The following is a 20,418-nucleotide window of genomic DNA, read 5'->3' as shown; positions in this document are numbered from 1 at the left end:
ATTCTCCTCCGTAGTAAACAGCATGTCATCTCCCCAATATGAAGGGCAGCCCTAAAGACTTTGGATTGGTTCTATGTTTGTTTTTTAACTCTCTAATTGCATCCACCCTGTTTTAACAATGAAACCTGGGAGAAACCTTGTCCTCAGTCTCTATGATCAAAGACTGACCTGTGAGTCAAAGGAGCTTTTAACAGCTAGTTTATAATCCAGACTTCTTTCTTGTAACATGTTGATCATCTTGCAAAAGCTTTTCAGTTACAAATGATGCTACACATGACTGAACTGTTGCTATTTTTAAGGTGCCAGACCTCACACTGAAATGTCTAGACTTGCTCACTCATCAATAAGGCCTCCTCCACTGATACAGAAAAGATCTGAATGAGAAACAATGTGCTGCTTAGTGAGCAAGAAAACGCTTTATATGGAAGTATATAAAAGCATCGTAGGTGAAAACAAAATCTAAAAATCAACGGGGTGGAGACACTACAAAGAGCCTTAGAGGGTCAGTTTAAATGTGTTACACCTTAACTTGTTACCTGAGTCTAAGGTTCATGGTTTCTGCGAATCAACAATGTTAACAAGTGTGACAAATGATGTTTGATTTGTTTATCCAGCAGGTCTATACACAGTGCTATAACAATGTATCATCAGGCTATTGTGCCCCCTGCTGTCTGATTACTGCTATTAAGGTCCACACATAAAAGTCACATCAAACATAGAGGCTTTGTCTTTTTTTTTTTTTTTTTTACAATCATCTTCACTTTCATTTGGAAAATATCAAAGTCAGATAATGGTAAAAGTGCACATTTTAATATAAAATGATAAAATGTTGGTGTTTTATTTTGTGTGCTTATTGTTTCTGCTCATGTTAAGGTGATTTCAGAGAGTGATGCAGCATTTCAGTCTGAAATGAATGTTTAATTGGTCTCCGATTGCTCCGATTGTTCAACCAAAGATTCCCCTCTTCTTTGCTGTTTAAAAGAGAAAAAAAAAACGTTAAAATTCATCATCAGCATTATTATCTGTTTCTCACTCTATTTGTCTTCCAGTCACATCTGTTTTCTGACACCTCACCTTTTTCGGTAACAGTGTACATAGCCTCCATGCCTGCTTTAACGTGGTCAGTGACGTGACAGTGGAGCAGCCAGGTACCAGGATACTGAGGACGCATCTTTACTGTCTGAACAGGAAGAAGACGAGAATTTTAGGTCCTGAATTTTACTTTCATTAAATGTTGACAACACTGTCAAGCCAGAAGAGAGTCTAATTTTTCTGTAATTTATTGATGAGAAATTGTAAATTTGAAATTCCCTTTTAAATTTCCTTCCATCCATTTTCCTTTTAAACATTTTAGCAAAGGAAGACCAGCACAGTGATTTTCAACCTTAATTCAGTGTATAAGTCAGTAAAGTGTTTCATATCTATAATTTCAACAACACTAGGTATTGATCTGTCTTTCTGGCTGTATCTTAATATTTATAAAAGTGATGATAAATGTAACTTTAAAAAATGTTGCCTGCATTGGAAACACTCTATTTCACTTGTTTCTATTCTTGCGTATATGTTTTTATTGTTTCTATTTCCTGTTTCTTGTGTTATTTGCAGTTTTTTTCCCAAGCTTGTTTTAAGAAAATCATTTTTTAAGGAAATTAGTTGTTAGGTAGGAGATTTTACAGTGCAATGGATGATGAATAACAACTTTTTCTATAATCACATTGATCCCCTGTTACACTATTGATGATTTATTGATGTTTAACTGCAACATGTAACATTTAGAGTAAAAAGCCAAAAGGTTGAGGTTTTACCTGGAAGGTGGCTGGAAAAAGGTCAAACACATCAGTACTATGAGGACCTCCACCCAGCTGCAGAGCAAGGAGAGTTATAGGTGTTATTGTGAGCACCAGAGTGTGTTTGTAACTCTATGATTGCTATGTTTGTATGTTTTTTACATACCTTATATTCCACAGTGTGACCATGCCAGTGCACACCGTGTATGTCCACGTCAGTGCCCATTCCCATCAGGTACCAGTAAATCTTATCACCCGCCTCCATGGTCAAGCCCTTCAGGTTACTATACACATAACCATTAATGGCTGCACGTGGACACACAAACAACACACGTTAACATATCGGAAAGAGAATTCAGCAAATTTCTTTTGATGTCTACGGCAAGTGATGCAACACAAAATCCCAATATTTGTCAAAATGTTGCAGATCATAGTGTGTTTATCTCACCATGCATCTTGTTGCTTTCTTGAAAGGCTTCATCATCCTTCAAGTCTGGGCGAGGGCTCCTGATATGGGTCCTGATGTTTTCATCCAAATACCTAGAATATTAATAAAAATACAAATTTGACAAATACTGTACAATAATAATAATATAGTAATAATATATAGAACAGCAGTTTGTGTCTCCCAGCATTGCTACAGAGAAATATTAACATTACTGTCCAGTGTATCTTGACAGTGATGTGTACAGTATGTGTGTATCAGCTTGATGAGATGTCAAAATATGATAAAGACATTAGGTGGGATATAATATAACCCTGTAATGCACACCTCACTATCAACTTTTCAAATCTGATTTATTTTCTACTGATGACATAGTCCCAATGAAAAATCTTGTGGTCTGTGGATTATTCTGACTAACAGTGACGTCTCTCGAGAGGCAAGTTTAGGAGAATTTCACATTTTCAGTGTTTTATAGGAGGTATCATTCAAATTGTCTTTCACACAGATATCTCAAAACCTCAAAAAAATCAAACCTATCTGCATGAATTGATACTATGTAGTAAAGGTGGGAATTTGTTTTTTGTAATTTGGGCAAAGTTACCATTAAAAGATCTAAAAAGTTAAAGGATAGGTTCACAATTTTCTTCAAAAGTCTTAAAACAACAAGTCAGGTCCCCAAAGGAACATTGAAACAGGTTTTGCTTGCTGTAATCATTCCTCCTGTTCATACTGACTATTAAAAGTGATGAGGGGGACAAAATCCACAGTTCTCCTTCTGTGCAAGCATGTGTTTATATGTTTATCTGAAGCTAATATTAAGCTTCAGTCGTCCAAACTTGTCAAATCAAGTCAACGTCTTTCAAAGTTACTGTCTCTTTAGAGCCAAATTTCTTCTTTTTGTTAAAATCCTTCCACTGCAGCTCAACAGGGAAACAAAACAAGGGATTTTTTTGCTAAAAAGACCGTAACTCAGGAAGATAACCAGAGCTACAGTCTATTGACTAAGATATCGACTGACTCAGACAACTGAAGCCTCTTATCAGCTTCTGATAAACTTTTAATTAATTTTTTTGCACAAAATGAGGACTACATTGAAAGCACATTTGAGGAGGATCTTTTAATAGCCAGTATGAGCAGGATGAATGATTACAAAGAGCAAAACCTCTTTCAGTGTTCACATGGGTACATGACTATTGTTTTAAGACAGACTTGACAAATTGTGATCCTATCCTTTAATGGTTAATTTTAAGGTTACAGTAGCTCTACTTACCAGCTCTCATTCTCATCAAAAACCAGGAAAAGCAGCGCAAACTCTTCTATTTCCTTCTTTAGTCCAAGGCTCCTGAAACACAGTTTTATATAAAACTGTATATTAGCACTCTGTCATACTTATTGTGTGGTGCAGTACAAAAACGCATTTACCTGCCTTTTCAGGTATTTTCAGGTAATCACACAAGCACACTGTATAATGCATAACAACAGAGGCATTAACTGGTTTAGATAGTTCTGTATCAACGCTCACCTGCCCCAGCTCCGGCGACAGATCACCAATGGACCAACCAGACCGCTGTACAGATCCTGGCAGGCAGGGAGACCACATGTCAGTGTGTGTGTGTGTGTGTGTGTGTTTGTGTGGCTGCGTGGTGTGTGTTTGTGTGTTAGTGTTAGCGTCAGCATACCTTAGCAACATCCACAGTAGAGTAGTATGCTGACACAGAGCACTCCTCCTGCTCTGTGGTTGGTCCTGTCTTCTTTGTAACGTACCAGTAGTAGGTGTGAGTCTCACCTGCGAAAAAGCACCAATTCAGATTATTAAAGGTTTGAGTCCTATTTTCAGAAAACTGAAGTTACACATAGTCCAGTAGTGACTGAGACCAATTTATACAGTTTAGCATTTAGTTTTGAAGACCGAGTCCTTTGATATTCTCAGAAAGTTAAAGCAGTACACACTTAAAGTCCAGATGAAATGAAAAATGCCTTTTAAACCCTTTTAGATCACATCCCATGGTCATATTGTGCACCTATTTAACAATATATGCCCAAAAAATTGCAAAAAATCAATTTTTTTGCATTTTAATATCAAAATCCAATCATGTTTTCTTCTTATAAAACAAAATATGACGCATGCTTACATAGGCTTGAACCAACCAATTTCAACCAATAATATCATGATCATCCACCCATCAATCAATCCTCAACTTTTAGCGTTACAGAACTAAGATTAATTTTGACATGCCCACTTTTCAACATTCAAATAAAAGTCCTCCCAACGTTATGTCTCACTTGTCTATCCTGTATGAAATGCCGTTTAATGCCTTAATTACCACCAGTAAGTGAGCAGTTTATGTTAATATTCATTTGGCAAAAAATGACTCATAAGCCTGAACATACATGAGCTTATCCACACACAATAAACATCAATTACTGTACAGTTGAAGCAAAGTCATGTTTCTGAGAAAAATATGTATATAGGTAATTATTCTTGTGTTTACATTGTTATTTGCTGTACATTTATGAAGAGTCATGTAAGAAAGTTGATGTGATGCTATTAAAGGAAAACTGTGGCTTTCCTTAGGGGGCCAAATACTTTTATTGGAGGTCCAGATTTGGCCAACAGGCCGCTATTTGCCTAATGCTGCAAAAGACCTGGTTATACCTGTATCAAATAAAGCCACCATTCAACAAGTTAGTAGAAAATGGTGGTGGCACTGCCTGCTACTCTTCTAAACCACTTTTTTCACCTTTAATTGACTGTAAACCTGAAAGCATTAATAAATACATATGAAAAACTGGTTGTTAATTTTGTCTCTTTGCCACATTAACAACCAGGAAAATAAGCATTCAGGAGTTTTATGTTAACTTCTAATGGTTTTAGGTGTTTTTTTTCCTGTCTGTCTGTACCTGGTTTGGTGTGGTGGATGTCAGGGGAGTCTGTCTTTACTCCATGGGCATGGATAGAATAATCCCTGCTTGCCATGTTCTTAAAAACCACCTTCACTCTGTCCCCGACATCTGCATGGATCATTGGACCTGAAAGAAGGGAAGATTCTCTAATTACCAGACCGATCAAAGTGGAGATTAACGATTAAATGCATAACATGTCATATAATGTGTGGATATTTGATTTAATTGTAGATATGATGCAGTCTTAATTCTCATGCTTGGCTCTCACAGCCTACCCATAATGCCGAGGTGTTCCATATCGGGTGGTCTCTCCACCTGCTTTGTGAATTTGTCACTGGTGAACTGACGGTAGACCACCTTCTTGTAACGGGAGCCTATAAATCCACCCTGCTGGTCTAGGAAGACGCCAGCAGGACTGCAGGGAGAGAGAGGCAGGCTTAATTTGTAGTAAATAAAATGGAGGTGTGTGTACGTAAACATGTGTGTAAATGAATCTGAGTTTATCTGTTACGTTACTATAAAGAAATACAAAACATTCAAGACGACAAAAAAGCATAAAACATAAAAAGTAGGACAGAAAATCTTAAATATTTAATATTTGAGATTTAAACTTGAGATTGTACATTTACATATACAATCTCAGGTTTTGGACTTTAATGCCTTTTTATAAATATACTGTATAATATAAGTAAATATACTGTAGAGGGCACATAGAAGGACAATTTCAATATTTGCTGTGATTATGCAATAATGGAAAGTAACTCAGTATGTTTACTCAAGTACTATTTTAGGGCACTTGAGTATTCCCATTTTATACTCTAAATATTGTACTTTTTCCTCCACCAAATTTATCTGACAGCTGCAATTACTTTTGCAGAATAAGATTTATCATACAGAATACATGATGAGCTGTAAAATATGATGCATTTTTATAGGTTAAACAATAAAACAGTATAGAAATCAGTTTAAAATTGGGTCCACCTCCACCAGCTGTCAGATTTAAAAGCTGCTTATATGTTAATGCATTAATAATAAAACTGCAATGATATAGCATGCTAAAACACTCAAAATGAGTACTTCTACTTTTAATACTATAACAAAGTATTCTTATGCAGTAGTACCGTTATTTTCATAAATAAAAAAAGAAATTACAAGTATTATGTTATACTTTTGAAAGGTCGAAATATCATCAAATTCATAAATGTTTAGACAGAATATGTGCAGGTGTTACTTTTCCTGGCCGCGAAACATCTCGGCCTCCCAGGTGCGGTTTGGAGAGTAGTCCCAGTCCATCTCCATGGCAGCGATGTAGTAGGTTTTAAAATGGAGCATTGTTTCACCTTGACGGTGAAATATGCTGCAACTCCGTACCGTGTAGTTGGCTCGCATCCCGCCATGATAATTGCTCACTGTAGGAGACACCACTTCAAACTGACCTGAAAACACACAAAATGATTACATGTGTAGTTATATACAGTGCCAGACAACGTTTTAGAGCTTTTTGACTCCCTGACGAAGGCTCAGTGCCAGTAACGGGTCGGAGCTTTGTTTTAAAATGACCATGCCATGACAATAAAGGCATTTTAATTGTTTTAAAAGGGAGTGCCTCGGAGTTTTCTTGTATTTTTGTGTCTACATGTATCCCTATCCAAAGAGCACCTCAAACAAACTCCTACCTTAACATTTTTTGAACGTTTTAGATTTGTTGGACCATGTATAAAATGATGTGTGTCATTCCTGAAAGGAAAGAAAATGAATCTGTAACTATTTTGATAGTAAAATAATAATTTCTCAAGCAAAAATGTGAAATGTTCACCGATCCCAGCTTTTCAAATGTGAGAATTTGCTGTTTCCCCTTGTTTTAAATACAGTACAGTAAAGTTAGTATCAATGGGTTTTGGACTGTCAAACAAAACAAGACATGTGGAATCAATAACAAAATTAATTGGTTGCAGCAACATTCTGGAGTCTAAATCGATGGTTATTTTACTGTGTTTGTGATCTTGTACTTCTATCTTTGTGAGGCCTCCGGTTGTAGACCTTCTAAGTGAGGACATCATGGGTTTATACGGACGTTTTGGCTGGTTTTCACTTCTTTAAGGGACAACTTGAAGAAATTGTTTAAGGGTTAAAGTTTGTGAGGGTAAAGGTTTTGTTTTAGCCCCATGGTCGAACTTATGGGAAGTAAGTTTGTCTTATGTGGTATATATTCTCCTTTTCCTTCCTATTCAGTTTTACCTGGTTTCGTCTTATTAAATCTTTCTATATAAAAGGGCCATGAGAGTCTTGTTATGGGAAGATGGATTCATCGTGTTTTTATGGCTTTGTTTCTACTAGATTTAATTTTCTCTTGTCTTTTCCCAAAACTAAACTTAAGACCAGAGGGGACCCCGGCTCTGGAATCACCTGCCTGAGGAGCTCAGACTCACCAATTCACTATCTTCTTTTAAAAGCTAATTTTTGTTGACTGGCCAACCAATAATTTTTTTGTCTTTATTTTTCATACACATTGTTTACATTTTAGATATTTATCTAATGTTGGTTTTATGGTTTTCTGTTAAATCTTTTATTTAATTGCTTGTTTTGTGTACAGAACTATGTAACACTGGTTTTGACAAGTGATATACAAATAAATGATTAATCCTATTATAACTATATATATTGTTAAAAATGTTTTATACATTTTATTATTATTGTTTATTGTTAACAATTGTTTTTATTCATTTTGTATATTATCTTGCAATGTTACAGTTGTCACATACATGCCATGAAGTGGTTTAAAAGGAAAGAAGACAGAACTGAAATATAAATAAATAAACAAACAAATTAATAAATAAATAAAAAGCAAATTAAGTAAAATAAAGAAATGAAATAATAAGAATTAATTACACTAACAGTGACATAAATTGCACAAACCACATAGTGGATATACACAATTAAAGCATCATGTACTGAATAGCATGATCTGGATATACATATTGAACATTGCAACAAGTGTTTTCACATGTACACAAGTACAATCATACTGTGTAAAAGTGTAAAAACTGTGAAAGAGAGAGAAATGCATACCTATGCTGTCTGGCTCCATAGTAACTGTGTGTGATATGTGAGGGAAAACGCTGATGCTATCTCGTCTGGTCTGGCGGTAGAGGAAGCGGTTTCCCTCGAAATAGAGGCTGTTGATGTCCGTCTCTGAACCCAGTCCTGACAAGTGCCATGATACTTTATCCCCCTTACACATGGTCAGGCCTGGGAGGCTCCTATACACAAACCCATTGATGGCTGAGAGAGAATGAAAGAAATAAAACACACAGTCATTATCTCACGATGATAAAACAATTGAGAGAAAAGGTTAAAAACGTGTTATGTGAACTACACACAGTGCATCTTGTTGCTCTCCATAAAGCCCTCGTCCTCCTTGTCAACAGTGGTGGGAGCTGTGGTGTAGGTCTTAATGTTGTCATCCAGATACCAGCTCAAGTTTTCATCAAACACTGTAGCCAGGAGGTGGAACTCTTTCTCGTAGTTTTTCTACATGAGGAGAAGAGAGAAGAAGAAGAAAAGTGTCAAATTACGATATGATTGATATATTTGTCTTATAATCTGGTCATGGTTCGTCTCTGTGATCTCCAAGTTGGGCCCTTGAGTCTCTTGAGTCGGTACATTGTAAGGCAAGTGGTCGCATGATAAATTGTGAGAAGATTAGAAGGATAGGAAAACAGAAACACATCTGCACATATTTAGTCTTTCAGGGGGGTCGCAAGTCCAAAGGGGGTCGGGAAACCCTACTGTAGAGTGTGCACCTCACAAGATCCAACAGTGCCTGAATGTTTACCTGGCTCCACTGTTTTCTTAACATTTTTTTTTTCATTTTGTCTATTTGGTTACATTAATCCTGCTAGATTTATACTAGGATTATTGTTGTTATCAGACTGTTAGATTATGCTTTTTGCACTGGAGCCAAAATCCACCACCAGTATGAATAAGTCACCTTTCTTAACTGACCATCATCTCCAAAAGAACATTATCCAGGATAGTTTGACTTTGAATTTCTGCACATAAAGCACACATATGGTGCCATTATGTACTGTAGCTGCAGTGACCCAGCCATGGCCACTTCTTTTATCCAAGTCTTAAGCTTCAATAAAGGTTAAGGCTTTAAATTTTGCATTGAAATTCTCCTGTGGCCTCATTCATTCATCTCTTTTTATAGGCTTTTAAACATGCATCTGTCACTTTAAGTTTCTCCTGCTTCGAAGCAAAGTTCACAACTTATTATACAGTCAAACACTTCACTGTCCCTTCACAGAGCAACTCCATTACATTGTACTCCATCTTTCCTCAAGCAGCAGCACAGATTATGATTAAAACAATACAACAATAACCACAACTGGAATGTGATCTGCCCAAACACTCATCATATTACAAATGTTTTACATATAAATATTAAAAAGAAATCTGATTAAAGCCTCTTCCATCCTTTAGTTTTTGTCTTTCTCCTCACCTGTACTCCTTTCTTCAGGGAGCCAGGTCGACAGACGAGGAGGGGTCCGACCAGTCCAGAGCTGGTGTCCTTGACAGCGTCGACTCCAGAGTAGTAGAGATGGGTCAGACAGTCGGCCTCCCCTTCTACTGGCCCAGCTCCCAGAGGCACTGTCCACTCATAGGTGTGCACCGTCCCAGGTCTGACCAGAGCAGCTGGAGGAGGGGTCACCACCCCTAAACAGATAAATTTATATATAGAAAGAAAATTATTATGATTATGATAGATAGATTGTAATTCATGCATGCTTACCGAGACTGGTGTTGTAATTTTAAATGCAAGGGTGTTTTTTCAAACTTTACAGTACCTCAGCTCACAGATTGAGCTGGAGGTGGTTTGGCTGATAACCACATGCATCAGTTTTTGCTAGTAGCTATATGGGGATCCCTTATCTGCCACAGCTCAGACTGCTTTTTTTGCAACAGCAACTTGAATAACATCTTGTTCAGAGCTAATGTCATCCGAGCTAGCATCGCCATGCAAATTAAAATTCCTTCAGCTTCATCTTAATTTTCAGAGTTACTATGATCAAAACGTTCAAATATCAAAGAAAGTGCTTTCTCTGTAGTGTATGTGACACCTCAGTGCTGTAGCATCATGTTACTGTGACAGTAAGCTGATATAAAACACTCTTCTTCATCCTTGTGCCTGCAGTTATACGTAGCAACAATAAGAAAACAATGCCACCATGAAGCCAAACAGGAAAACATAATATTATACAGTAGGGTCCAAAAGATCTGAGACCACTTTCCCTTATGAAAGTGGTCTCAGACTTTTGGATTCCATTGTATGTTATCAGTAGCAACCTGCATACTGGTAATAAAAAAAAAATTAACACTATTACATACTTTGGTTCTCTGGTGACACAACAAACACTTAAGCAAAAAACATTTGAAAAACTGTGATTTTTGACGACAGAAGTTGAAAACAAGTAGTTTGAGGAATGGCAGGGAGCTGAGGGCTTAACTGTATAAGAGGTATAAATTAGACAGGGTGTAATACTGCCCCAGATGGCCAAAAACCCAAGGTATGCATGTAAAGGTTAAGCTGTATTACTCCACTCACTTGGCTGCTTCTTTAGCTCCCGCAGCTTCTTCGCTGTGTAGGACTCTGAGGAGTAGAGGAGGAGTAAAGATGCATGAGGGAGACATGAAAAAAGACTGAAGATGTAGTCCATTGATAAAAGTATGTGTGAGTATTAACCTTCCAATTCATTGTGATACACCGTCCCATCCTGTTCTATGCTGTACTGTACACCATGTGGTTGTATACTGTAAGGCCGGCTGGCTTTGTTCTTAAACACCACCTTGATAGTGTCTTTCTCTTCAGCTCGCAGCACAGGACCTGGAGACAGAGATAGAAACACACACACAGTTTACTGGTTTGTTGGAAATTCAAGTCAAAGGCCCTCTAGTTGAAGTTTAGATGGGGGAAATTTGACATATCCCAAACATAATTAGTGTCCCGACAGTGCAGATATGTGTCTGATAAAGACAGAGTGTTTCAGACAGATGAGGCTGCAAGATTGGGGACAGTGCAGCACTAATTTTCTCACAGCATGGTGGTAATGAGATCCTGCTGATGTACTCTGAAAAACTTTGAATTAGACTCACAGTCTAGTACTTGTCTGGAACTAGTCCATCATGAAATGGGTGCTTGGCCTTAGCTAATTGGCAAACTGTGAAGAAGGGAGCCAAAATAGAAATTCAAGAGGTCAATTTACTTGTTGATTAATCAACAATAATCAAATAATAATGCTTGGTATTCTCTGGTATCTGTTTTCTGTCATTGTAAACGGATCATCTTTGGGTTTAGAAGAGTTGGTTGAATTTAAAAAAGAAATCTGAACTCTTCATCTGGGAAGGAAATCTAACTTACTACCTAATTAGCTACAAACATACATGTTTTAAACTGAGAATAGGCCATTTAGAGTCCCTCAGTTTAAAAACAACAGGCTGAAGAACTATTTTATACATCAGTCTATCGTGTTGCTTAACCAAGATCAGTGTGCTGCCAATTGAGATCTAAATCATGAGGACATGAAGCGATGTATATGACTGTTTGATTGTTTGATGTGTTATGTGCAGCTATGAAAATGGCTATTTGTGTATCTGTATATTTAATCTGTGTGTCAACATCTTAAATGGAACTGCTTAAAGATGCAAAATGAATTTCAGTGTAAGCTAACAATGAAGTTGTTTTGTATCATATCGTATCGTATCGCATTGTATCGTATTGTGTGGTATCGTATCGTATCCTAATGTATCGTATCGTGTTGTATCGCATTATATCGCATTGTATCGTATCGTATTGTATCGTATCGTAATGTATCGTATCGTATCGTATTGTGTGGTATCGTATTGTATCGTATCGTAATGTATCGTATCGCATCGTATCGTATCGTATCGCATTGTATCGTATTGTATCGCATCACATCGTATCGTATCGTATCGCATTGTCGTATTGTGTGGTATTGTACCGTATCGTATCATATTGTAACATATAAGATACCATAGATAAGTTACATTTTTTCAGGTAGTAAGAAGAGGTGAGGTACTAGGTTGTATTAATCATTGTATAATTTTAGTTAACCAGAAAAAAAACTGTGGTTCTTTATCTTGAGGTTTAACTTAGCTGTTGTGTTCAGCTCTGGCTAATATGACATGTGCCACCAACCCCAACCAAGCCTGAATTACCCAGAATCCCGAGGTGTTGTTCCTCTGGGCTGCGTAGTAGCTTTGTTGTGAAGGTGCTGTCAGTGTATTCCACATAGCGAGCCTTCTTGTAGCGGCTTCCGATACGACTCCGGCCTTTGGTTACAAACTTGTCTGCCTCACTGCAAAAACACACACAAACACAATTTAGAAAAGGGTTAGGTCTGTTACAGAAACCATTGCTGTGCAAATATATAAGTAACTAACCCATCAGTCGGCAGTGTAGGAGCGTAGTCCCAGACTTCTTCTTCTGCAGCAATGAAGTACAGCCTGAGCTCACCATGTGGATGGGCTTTATGGACGGCGGGGAAACACTTCTTGATCTCAAATATAGCCTGCATTCCAGCTGAACAAAAGCACAAAACAGAAGCTCTTAGCCTTTGGGATGACATAATGTCTTTGTGAAATTATCTACCTGATTTTAAGAGTGGAGGATGTGAGCTCACCCATCAGATGGTCGTTAATGGTGCACGTCAGCAGCCAGTGTCCGGGGTTGTCAGCTACCATTTCAGCCGTAGTGCTGGTGGCGGGGAAAAGACTGATTGTGTCTGTGTGGTGTTTCTGAGTGGTCAAGATCTGACCATGGAAATGGACTGAATGAATGTCCACCTGTAAATGGTTAATAAATGACATTTAAGTAGGGTTCAGATTGAGTGCTTTTGACTCATATCAGCCTGTTAACAAGATGTGACATCATCTAGCAAGCGGATCCATTTAAAATACAATACAAAATTATTTTTGAGCATTCATAACACATGTTCACAAATATGGTTTAACAAACTACCGCCTAGACAAGAATTAATTGTGGAGGGAAAGCAAGTGTCTCTTTGACATTTCAAAGTAAGGCTGTACCTCTTCTATACAGTATATAACAAAACTGACTACACCCCTCTGTAATATCACTAAAAGGTTAAATGATTCAAAATTGTATCATCTTACAATGATTGTATTACGTTTAGGGTGAAGTATAGGGTGTTTGATCTTATTTGTAATTAAAAACAAACAGGTTAGAAAGACTAAATATATACATACAGGCCTCAAGTACAACCTCAATGCAACAATAGTGAGTACACCTGTGACTTCCAATTAAGACTAATTGCCTGAATAAGGTTATAAAAGAACCCGTGAATACCACAACTTTCTTAGTTTTGGCCTTGGTTGTGTCTCATGCAACATGGCTCCACATGGTGAGGAATTTCCTGAACAACTAAGAAACCAGATTGTGAGACTTCATAAAGATGGGAGAGGGAGAGGAGCAGAAGTCAAAACACAGTTGCAGCAGTGGTTATTAGGTACAAGAGGACACATATTACCAATAACAGAAGGTGCAGAGGCCAGCCTCGAAAAATTTGCACAACCTTGTGCTGAAAAACAGACGGGCAAGTGCTTCTGATTTGGCACAAGGATTAACTGTGGAAATTGGTGTTTCAGTGAATGATCAGGCCGCGAAGGACATTACATGAAGTCAACCTCTACAGATGACATCCAAAAAGAAAACCATCGCTCACAAAACAGAACAAAAATTCAAGATTAAACTTTGCCAGAGAACATGAAAAGAAGCCTGATGAGTACTGGCGGCACATTCTTTGGTCAGATGAACCCAAAATAAATTTGTTTGGATCAGATGGAGTCCAGCTTGTTTGGCGTGGACCTGGACTACCACAGTGACTGCATAGTGCCGACAGTGACACATGGAGGTGGGAGTGTGTTGATACGAGGCTGTGTAAGTGCAAAAGGTGTAGGGGAGATGACATTTATAAATGACACTAAGAATGCAGGTTTGTATACCCAAATACTGAATGAAAAGATGACTCCCAGTCTCAGGAAGGTTGGCAGGAGAGGAATTTTCCAACATGACACTGATCCCAAACACAAAAATCACAGAAAAAGAAAAAAGTGACAACTATGACCTGGCTAAGTGTGTCCCCTGACCTGAATCCAATAGAACCTTTAGAGTATTTTAAAGAGGAAGGCAGAGCAACAAAACTCTTCCAACAAAGAGCAACTAAAAAGAATCATCTGTGAAGAATGACAGAACATCTCTCCACAGATTTGGACAAGACTGGTATCATCCCTGCCCAGGAGGATCAAATCTGTCATCAAAAACAAAGGTGGGCATACAAAATATTGAAAAATAAAAGAATGGATGCTCACTAACGAAGGTGTACTGACTTTTGTTACCGTTTGTTCTTAAATATGGACCTTTCATTATAGTTTAATTAGTGAAACATCCTGTTCTTCAAGTGAATTGGTTTAATTCTTCAGGCGTTTTGTGTAAAAACAAATAAAATTGTATTAAATGGAAAGGATTTGTAATTAACATTTTAGTGATATTGACCAGGGGTGTACTCAGTTTTTTTTTTATTGAAACTTATACCCTGCATTATCCACACTCCCACAACTACCTCAAGTTTTTTTTTACACTATAACATATTGCGTATTACATTTATTTTGCACTTATTGTAAATAAATACATGTACATTATGAATTAATCTGCAGATTATTTCCTGTATTTCAGAAATTAGTGCAAAATGCCCCTCACAATTTCACAAAACCCAGAATGATGTCCTTAGATGTCTTGTTTTCATTTCATTTTATTTATTTATCTAAAAGGACAACAAACATTAATCAAAATTTCTGTAAATGTGCCAGTGTCAGTTAGCTGGCTAATTTTCAACTGCTGTCCTTTGGTGAGATGTTTTGTCAGACCAACAGTCCCAAATTCAAAGATATTAGGTTTATGATGATGTAAAATACAGAAAATTCTCCCAAATGAGAAGAAATTTTTGGCATTTAAATATTTGGAGATTTAGATTGATTTTCTGTCAAATGTCTGATCAATTAATCAAGTAACTGTTTCAGCTCAATTCCAAAATTTTTAATATGATTGGTGAAATAGGCTGCGGCAAACTTTCAGACACCAAATGAGATCTGAAACTAGCTTGCATCCTTAAAACTATTTACTATTGAAAGAGTGTTTGAACAACACAAAACTTATGTTCATGGTTACCAGATGTTCTCCTACTTATTTATAATGTTTGGATTCATAATACCAGTAAACTCATTTTATGGGTGTCAAAGCTTTTCAGTCACTTTTAGCTTTTTCCGAACATACTTAAATAGACAAAACACACACAGTGTCCACAGTTTAAACAACTAGTTTTGATTAGTTGTGTTTTAAAACTGTTATGGCCATTGGTTTCAATGAAAAATGTTAGATGTGTTTCTCATTAATAATACATTCATTACCTCGTTGCCTAAGCCGAATAAATGCCAGTGGATCTTGTTGCCTTGGCACATGCTCAGTCCAGGCAGGTTACCATACAGAAACCCGTTTATACCTGAAATACACAGTCAGGGTTAAAAGTGCTGTATGTGTTCATGTATGAGTGGGTTTGTATAAGGACTCTCTCTCCTCACCGTGCATCTTGTTGCTCTCAATGAAATCTTCGTCCTGTTTCAGGTCTCTGGCGGGACTTGTGATGTATGTCCTGATGTTGTCATCCAGGTACCAGCTCAGGTTTTCATCTGTCACCATGAACAGCAAAGCGTACACATAGTCCGCCACCCGGTCTCCATGTACGTCCAGAGTTCCTACAGAGGAGAGGAGGGATTCAGTCTGTTGTTTTAGGGATATGTGAGAGGCACTTAATGTTTGTCATAAAAATCAATTATAGATCTTAATGTGAAATTCACAGTATTAAATGCATTTTATATATTTAATATGAGGAAAACTGTTTCTAATTGATACTTTGTTTATTGCCTCTTGTTGATTTTTGTTTATTTGGCTTCTTGTTTAACCTGTTGACATTAATTTGATGAATCACTGTAGGGTCTGTATCAACATGTCTGTATCTGTGCTAACATGTTAAAATACATGTAATCTATGTCATCAGAGTTTATGTATCTAAGATGAAATTGGAAATATTTACAATACTGTGTACTTTATTTAGTGTGAATTAACATATGTGAATATACTCTATAAAACATATTTGAATATGTCTACATATAAAATCACTAAAATAAATTAGATATAGAAAAATATGTTTCACAATAGATTTCCATATAAATATATTTACATGTACAGAAAACTAATATGTTAACAAATACCATGAATTGAAATATTCACACATATTAGAAATATTATATATTTACATAGATTGAGAACTTATTTATAAAGGCAATGAATATATGTAAATATATCAGATTAAAAACATATATTTAAATAGGTCTAATATGTGTGAGAAAATATTAAAAAGATGCCAAAATCTAATATATTCTCAATTATATTTTCATTTATTTTATCAAAATATATTTTCTTCTATTTCGATTGAATACACTGAAATATATATAAATCTAATTATTCTTAATATATTTCAACCTTAGTAACTTCTGTATGGGTTTGGTTATATTGCTTCTTATTCACCTTGCTGACATTAATTTGTTGAATTTGATTATTGGTGAAATACTGTATGTTTAAAAGGAACCCAGTACCTCGCTTACAGACGAGGAGGGGTCCTATCAGTCCTGAGTAAATGTCTTTTACGGGGACCACATGGGAGTGGTAGAATCTGGTCATGCAGTTGCTGTCCTCTAGTGTTGGACCGTGCGACTCTGGGAGGGTCCACTCGTATATCACTGTTGTACTGGGAGCCACGGAGTCGTCCCTCTTCTGCTCTGGAGGGGTGCCGTCTGGGTACAGGGCTCCTGAGGAGGAAGATACAAACACACACAGTCACAGATCTGTTCATCAGCCTCTTCAGTCTGTCCATGCACAATCATGGACAGGTTCACTCATTTCCTCACCCTCATGGCCCTTGCTGTAGCTGAGTCCATGGGGGTGGATGCTGTACGGTCTGGATGCTATGTTCCTCAGTTGGACGACCACTGTGTCTCCCTCTTCAGCTGTGATCAGGGGTCCCAGGTAGCCCAGCCAGTTTGGCTTTGTCATTTCGGTCCTGTAGGTGGCGTCGGTGTACTGCTTATAAATGGCCTTCTTGTAGGTGCCACCGATTCGCTGGGGGCCTCTCTTCAAGAAGACTGAGGCTTCTCTGCAGAGAGATGCAGGCAGACAGAGACAATAAGGTGGGTGAGTGGTCAGGATCCATTAATATGAACTGAACACATATCCACCTGCGAATTGTAGATAAATAACATTTAAGTTGGGTTCATATTGGTTGCTTTTGGCTGATATCAGCCTCTTGACAAGATGTGATGTAAACTAGAGTGGATCAATTTGGTATCCAAGTGTGTAAAAACTAAACTAAAATGCACTAAAAATGTTTTTGGACATCCAATAACACACAAATAACAAAACTGGTTTTCACAAACTACCAATATAGACAAGAATTAATTGTGGAAGGAGTGTCTTTTTGACATTTGAAAGTAGGGCTGCAACTAACAATTATTTTCATCAATTAATCTACTGATTATTTTCTTTATTAATGTATTAATCATTCGGCCTGTAACATGTCAGAAAATAGGACAAAATAAACAGTATCAGTATCAGTAAACCCAGGTTGATGTTTTCAACAGTCCAAAGTTGCAAAATTAAGTGTGCTTGTGTACTCGTTATTGATTACAGTTAAAAGATTTCAAAACCTGTAACACTGAGGAAAAACACAGTTTCGTAATACAAATGATTTTTATAGATATGTAGTTACTTATTGGATAGGCCTTGTTCACAGCAGACATTTTGACATGTCATGGTAGGAAAAGCACAGGTGTTACTGGTAACATTAATGATGGCTCTGTTTTATTCAAGTGTCCCAGTAAGCCATGATGGTGTGACAGTGAGTCGACATCCATCAGCATGAAACCGAAGCAGCTAAATCAAATTCAACCATCATTCATTTTATTTACACTTGTGATTTTCCTACTGTGACATGTTGAAATAACTTCTTCTTTTAAGATACCTGACACTGAAGAGCAAATGAGCTAAATCAAGTCGATATCTTTCAACATTACAGTCTTTTTAATGCAAAATTCCCTCTTTTTGTTATGATCCTTCCACTGCAGCTGAACAAGAAAACACTTTCCGTCAAGACATAAAGAGGGATTGTTTTTACTAAAAAGACTGTAATTGTGGAAGATATCCATTTTATTTGACTAGCTCAGACTGCTGAAACCTCATATTATCTTCAGATAAACTTTTAAATACGGTTTTGCTCAAAACGAGGACTGTGGGTTTAGTCCACCATCACAATACATTACAAGAAAATTTGGGGGGGATCTTCTAATGGTCAGTATGAACAGGGGGAATGATCACAGCGAGTAGAACCTCTTTCAATGTCCATTTGGGCTCCTGACTGTTGTTTTAGGACAGACTTGAAAAATTGTGAACTTGTCCTTTAAGTACAACTAAAATAATCTTTAAATTCTTATTCAGTATTTGATATTCCACTGTGAGAGGAGTCTTTTCTTGGTACCAGTGAGGAGTTTTGTATTTTGGTTGCTGCATTTTGGACAAGCGACAGGTGTCAAAGGGCTGACTGATGGACTCATAAAGAAAGTTCCGATTATCAAGACGATGTAAGATATGTGTGTACTTACTCATCCTCCTGCAGTGTGCGGTTCTGTATGACGTTCATCCCACTTGGGGCGTAGTTCCAAGGCACCTCCTCTATCCTGATGAAGTATTCTCTCCTCATCCCGGACACACATACCGCTGCACAACACAGCAGCAACAAACGCCTTAACCCCAACCGCTGCATTTTGACGGTACACTTCTGACACTTCACCTACTGCTGTATAAGTCCAAAGCAAAATATACAGGAAACAATGATGACAAGGATGAAGATGAGTCTTTATTTCTGTCCAGTACTTCAGCAGAAGATAATGATGAAGACAGACAGAGCAGACGACCGACAACTGTTAGTTTGTCAGTCTGTCTCAGAGACTTTAGACCCTCTGTGTCTTTATACTCAGTCAGCTGACTGACAGCAGGGCAGACAGGTCACTGACCAACCTATCAGAGAGAGCCAGCTGCCTGTTTGATTGAAAGCTTGGACTTACACAAGAGCAGAAAATGTTTTAATCTGCGACATCCATATGTGATCGTCAAAACATAGAGAGATCAGATTCAGCCTTGTTTGGAGGTATCATATGTTGTAGAAATTGTACTTCACATAGTTTATCTCATTTTAGTTGGAAGATAGAAAAGCAGATCTGTGTAACCTCATTATTTCTCTTTGCTTGTTGAAATACAGCCAAAACACTGTTTGCCAATGATGAAAACACTCTGACTTTTGATCCAGTCAACATTAACTGCAAATGGTTGAAAAAGACACAGAAAAATTCATTGTAGTACTGATTTCCTTGCTTGTAAAATTTACACGAAATTACACAAAAAATGTGTAATGAACAAACATATTTCACTGTGTTGAACTAATCCCCTGAACCAGCTATTACTTTAACACTCGTTTGAATCACTTCCATCTACACTTTTAGTCAATTAAGGACAATTAATTCTACTTTCAAGACTGGTTTATCATCATTTTAAAGTTTTTTTTATTCATGTTGTACAATAGATAGATAGATAGATTGAAATTGCCTCCACACATGGCCAGATTAACCTGTGTAGAGTCACTTGTGCAGATGTTAAATGTTAATACTACTGTCTTCCGTACTTAAATGTGTAATAAACATTTCACTGTGTCAAAATGTTGTTTCGTTATTACTTAAGAGAAATGACATTTTGACACAGGGTCCCTCTTTAAGACAGAGCCACAAGATGACGTAACGATACAGGACTGATATTGTGCTTTAGTGTTATAATGAATCAAATTACTAAAAAGCTACGTCACACAGTGAAACAGGGACTTATGGGCCCAGTGCAGTTGCCCACTTTGCACTGCTGATAATCCAGCCTCGCCCCCACATAGCCACATCATGGTAGAGACTATAAAGATTGAAGTTCCTTTGCTTAAAAACTGGTTTATAGTTCTCTTGATTTAATGGGCTTGGCTCCCAGGATCAGACGCCACATTTACTCAGTTTGGGTGCTGATATGGATCAATAACAGGC

At 37.3% G+C, this 20,418-nt stretch overlaps 1 protein-coding gene across 1 annotated transcript; it reads right to left on the bottom strand.

The window, feature by feature from the left end:
• Positions 1–396: 396 nt before the first annotated feature.
• LOC122988302 (ceruloplasmin) lies at positions 397–19,286 on the bottom strand. Its single transcript, XM_044360504.1, has 24 exons — positions 18,946–19,286; positions 17,200–17,444; positions 16,888–17,100; positions 15,814–15,987; positions 15,643–15,734; positions 12,840–13,002; positions 12,601–12,739; positions 12,376–12,515; positions 10,883–11,023; positions 10,745–10,789; positions 9,641–9,855; positions 8,517–8,667; positions 8,206–8,418; positions 6,368–6,572; positions 5,412–5,551; positions 5,134–5,262; positions 3,912–4,018; positions 3,755–3,810; positions 3,503–3,574; positions 2,236–2,327; positions 1,954–2,093; positions 1,806–1,862; positions 1,075–1,180; positions 397–971 (listed from the first exon to the last, which is right to left on the bottom strand). The coding sequence occupies exons 1-24, from the start codon at positions 19,104–19,106 to the stop codon at positions 946–948; spliced, it is 3,222 nt and encodes a 1,073-aa protein (XP_044216439.1). The 5' UTR covers positions 19,107–19,286; the 3' UTR covers positions 397–945.
• Positions 19,287–20,418: the final 1,132 nt, after the last annotated feature.

This window comes from Thunnus albacares, chromosome 9 (assembly GCF_914725855.1).
Source record: "Thunnus albacares chromosome 9, fThuAlb1.1, whole genome shotgun sequence".
Classification (NCBI taxonomy): Eukaryota; Metazoa; Chordata; class Actinopteri; order Scombriformes; family Scombridae; genus Thunnus; species Thunnus albacares.
The sequence above is the reverse complement of the archived record's forward strand: the minus strand, read 5'-3'. Positions and strand labels throughout refer to the sequence as shown.